The sequence below is a fragment of the Nicotiana tabacum genome, chromosome 4 (assembly GCF_000715075.1).
Source record: "Nicotiana tabacum cultivar K326 chromosome 4, ASM71507v2, whole genome shotgun sequence".
Classification (NCBI taxonomy): domain Eukaryota; kingdom Viridiplantae; phylum Streptophyta; class Magnoliopsida; order Solanales; family Solanaceae; genus Nicotiana; species Nicotiana tabacum.
The window spans coordinates 48,796,570-48,800,468 of NC_134083.1; the positions used below are offsets into that span (position 1 = coordinate 48,796,570).

Sequence of the window (3,899 nt, forward strand, 5' to 3'; positions counted from 1 at the left end):
TGTTACAAGTTAGTGAGGGATTACGGTGTTAATTCCTAGGTTACAATAGGTTGTAATCTAAACGCTTTGCTTAGTATTGAAGTTGAAATCCTACAAGGGTAAGTCGTGATTTTTGATCCCGTTGAATTGGAAATTTTCCACGTAAAAACTCTCCGTGTTATTTACTTTTTGCTGTGTTTGCATAATCTGTGAAAACCGATAGAGAACCTGGTTCTCTATAGTGTTTGGTGGACCCTAGAATTCAATCAATGATCTTCATCTTTCTACAATATAACTGTCAAATTTGAATTGCACTAACAGGAAAGCACATTAAATGTGTCTACTGCGATCTAGTTTGTTGAAATATTTGGATATATAACACATCAAATGTTTCTACTATAGTGTGACTGTTTAATTATTTGGATATATATATATATATATATATATATATATATATATATATATATAGCACATAAAGGTAGTTCATATGGCAAAAGCTTGTGGAAATATTTGGATAGCATAAGATGAACCAATTAGTTATTAGTGTTCCATATATACTAGATGAAGGCTCTGAGCTCAGTTAATCAGGATTCGATTTCTTTAATTTTCGCAAGAAAATTAATTAGGTGGTCTATTGCTTTTAAAAAACAAATTTGCTCACAGTACCACAAAATTAAACTAGTTTGCCTTCTAGTGGTCTCCTATTTGCTAGAAACTACGGCTGTTTTTATATATCTAAGTATGTTTCCAAATAAACGACGTGTCTAATATAATAAAAACTCAATCTTGTACTCCTTTCAAAATTAAATAAAAACTTAGATCATCTTATCTTACCTGTGCTCATTTTCGTTTTGAAAGTTTCATATGTTGGGTTTCCAATTAGATAAAAAGGTATATTTGGTTAAAGGATCGATGGTTTTTAATCCAAATCCGGCTAAAAACAAAAAGAAGAGATTAAGGAGATAAAAATAGACAAGCACTTGCGCGATTGACATGTCTCTTTTTTTTAAAAAAAAATTAAACAGCCTTATTGTGGCGGTTTGTAAGACAATGACCCTTACATTGTATATTAAAGACTAAAAAAAAGAATACATAAAGGAGGATAACGTAAAACCGAACATCCTCAATATAATTTGGATACACGGGCGGATCCAGCCTATTACACGTGTGTTCTCGGGAACCCAGTAGCTTTTGTATATACTATGTATATATATTACAAAATTTATTAAATATCCATAAATATTTGATTGTGAATTCATTTACTTATTGTATATTTATTTAAGGTCGCTATAGGAACCCATAAACTTTAAATCCCGGATCCGCCTCTGATCCCCAGTATTTAAAATATCCAAAGACTAAAAAAGGAAAAATAGGAAAGCTTGTATAAATAGATCTGTCCTTGTCTCACAAAAATATGTCATTCAAATGTACTAAAAGATCTCACTAACATAAATAGCAGCATAATGTAGCAAATACAAACACTTAAATGTGAATAAATGCTTTATTCAATCATGCTCACGTAGGGAAGAAAATAACAATGAGTGTTCCTATTCATTATGAGTGTTCCTATTCATTATTTTGTTTTATTTCCGAACCTCGCGTATAACGGGAGCTTATCGAATTGCCCTTTTAACGTATTTTAGCTTGAATTTGAATTAACAAGATAGATAGGGGTAGATAACATATCAAATCCATTGAACTTAGTTCCTCCACATATTGAATATGCGCCCATGTTATAAAACACTATCAGATCATCCAAATGAAGCTCGGGCAATTTTATGTCAATAGCCACTGCATCAAGTGAGTCACAACTTGGTCCATAAATAGTTGACTCACATATTTGACAAGATTTTTCTTCAACCTGACGTAAAAATGGCTTAATACCCACAAAACAACTATTGTAAAGCGTTGGCCTAAATGATCCATAAATCCCTTCATCAATCCAATACTCTATTTTCTCACCTCTAACTCTTTTACCAATCACATGAGTGACTAAAGTAAAGGCCGTTTCTGCAAAAAACCGCCCTGGCTCTGCAAATAATGTTAAGTTGGGCAAGGGTAAATAATCTTGGACTGCTTTTTTTACTACACTAGCTATTTCCTCGAACAATGGTGTCGATCTAAATCCTCCACCAATGTCTAAAATTTGCATTTTAGGCATTCGAAGATGATCAGCAACATCAAACACGGTCCTAGCAGCTGCAATCGCCTCGCGATAAATGCTGGGATCTTGTGCTATAGATCCAACGTGAAATGAAACGCCTACAACTTTTAGCCCGACCATATTACAAGCGTAATGCAGTAGTGGCTCAACTTCTTCTGGTAACGCGCCGAATTTTTTTCCCAGGGGACGTAACGAGCCACTATCACTAGGGGCTTTAATTCGAAGCAATAAATGACATTGTGGGTGCCATTTCTTGATCTTGTCAATTTCAAGTTTTGAATCAAAAGTTGTGAGATTGACCCCAACATTGGCTGCGTATTTAATGTGGGAAATAGCTTTGCATGGGTTAGCAAATATGATTTGGTTGGGGCTAATTCCGAGATTTAAGACGGTCTCGATCTCTAGTTGGCTAGCACAATCAAAATTTGCACCCAATTTGGCTAGTTTAGTAAGAAGTGCAGGTTCACTGTTGCATTTCACAGCATAGAAAGGTTTTATATTTGGAAAAGAATGGTTCCATTTGTCCATAACCCTTTCAATTATAGCCAAATCAAGTAGATAAAATGGCTGGCCAGCTTCATGGTTCTCTGCAATTGAACGGATTAAATCTGGCATCCCATCTTTTGGTATTTTGTGAACATGACTCTTACCAAAAGCTGTAGACAATAACATGATCAAGAAATATATTAAGAAGGAGGAGAAATATTTTATTAGCTGAAAATATGAAGTAAAAGTATAAGAGCACTGGAAGTTAGCGTCTCCTCTCTCCTTTATATAGAAAGCCAATGCCTAAAATATCTCATATTGTATTAACGTTCCAAGATCATCACTTAATTGAAAATTTAACAAATTGCATACATCCACTAGCATCTCGTGGTGAATGACGTAATCGCACCTAAGTGAAATAATATCGTCTTTATTTTTTTGGTAACGTTAGGTGATCAGATAGAGTTTTTGGCTTATTTTATTGAAAACCAAATAACTGAAATTTTTTAGAATGTCTTTGAACCTTTCTTTCTAAATTTCCAGTTCTAGATTAATTGAGTGTTTAATTTTTTAAAACAATGTTAATCTCAATGTTATAGGGCTTACATCAAGGGCCGTAGAGCTAGAGTTAAGTGTATGGGTTAATTAAGGGAATAAGGCAGATTCAATAATTTTGATTCAAATTATGTTTTTGTCTTAAAAATTTACTTATTAAACGGGTAAAAATTATTAATTTAGAATCTATCTATTATTAAAAGGAGAGGAAAAAACCCTCTCCTTAAGCCAAGTGCCAGCATAGAAAAAGGTCACAGGGTATAAGTAGTTAATAATTAGTTATTGGTTATTATTTTTGAATTTAAAATATTTATAAAATAATAAAATAAAATATTTTATAAAAAACAAAAAATAAAAAAAATGTCCATTCAAATTGGAGAGTAGTTTCAAGTTGGAGTTTTTAAAATATTTTAAAATAAAAAACTACCAATTCAAAATTTCTTTGTTTTTCTAATAACTGTTGTTTTTCTTTTTAAAAATAAAAGTTTATTTATTCAAAAACTATTATTGAGAATAATAGAATAAATATAAAAAAAATATCTTCTGTTATATTATAAAAATAAAGTAGCATACAAAAATTTAAGTAAAGTAATATGCTAATAAAAGTTTCTATTAACAATGCAATAATACTAAATATTAGATAATATAATTACGAAAAATACAGAACAAAAAAGTTATTTGGTGCCTATATAAGTCTCTTTAATTTAATAGAGAT

The 3,899-nt window shown here is 31.6% G+C and overlaps 1 protein-coding gene across 1 annotated transcript; it reads right to left on the bottom strand.

Moving 5' to 3' along the window:
• Positions 1 to 1,459: 1,459 nt before the first annotated feature.
• Positions 1,460 to 2,861, bottom strand: LOC107789470 (ornithine decarboxylase-like). Its single transcript, XM_016611289.2, has one exon. It carries the CDS (start codon positions 2,813 to 2,815, stop codon positions 1,619 to 1,621), a length of 1,197 nt encoding a protein of 398 aa, XP_016466775.1. The 5' UTR covers positions 2,816 to 2,861; the 3' UTR covers positions 1,460 to 1,618.
• Between the last annotated feature and the right edge of the window lie 1,038 nt (positions 2,862 to 3,899).

Excerpts from the sequence above, each read along its gene's own strand:
- LOC107789470 (XM_016611289.2), bottom strand. The coding sequence starts at position 2,815 with ATGTTATTGTCTACAGCTTTTGGTAAGAGTCATGTTCACAAAATACCA.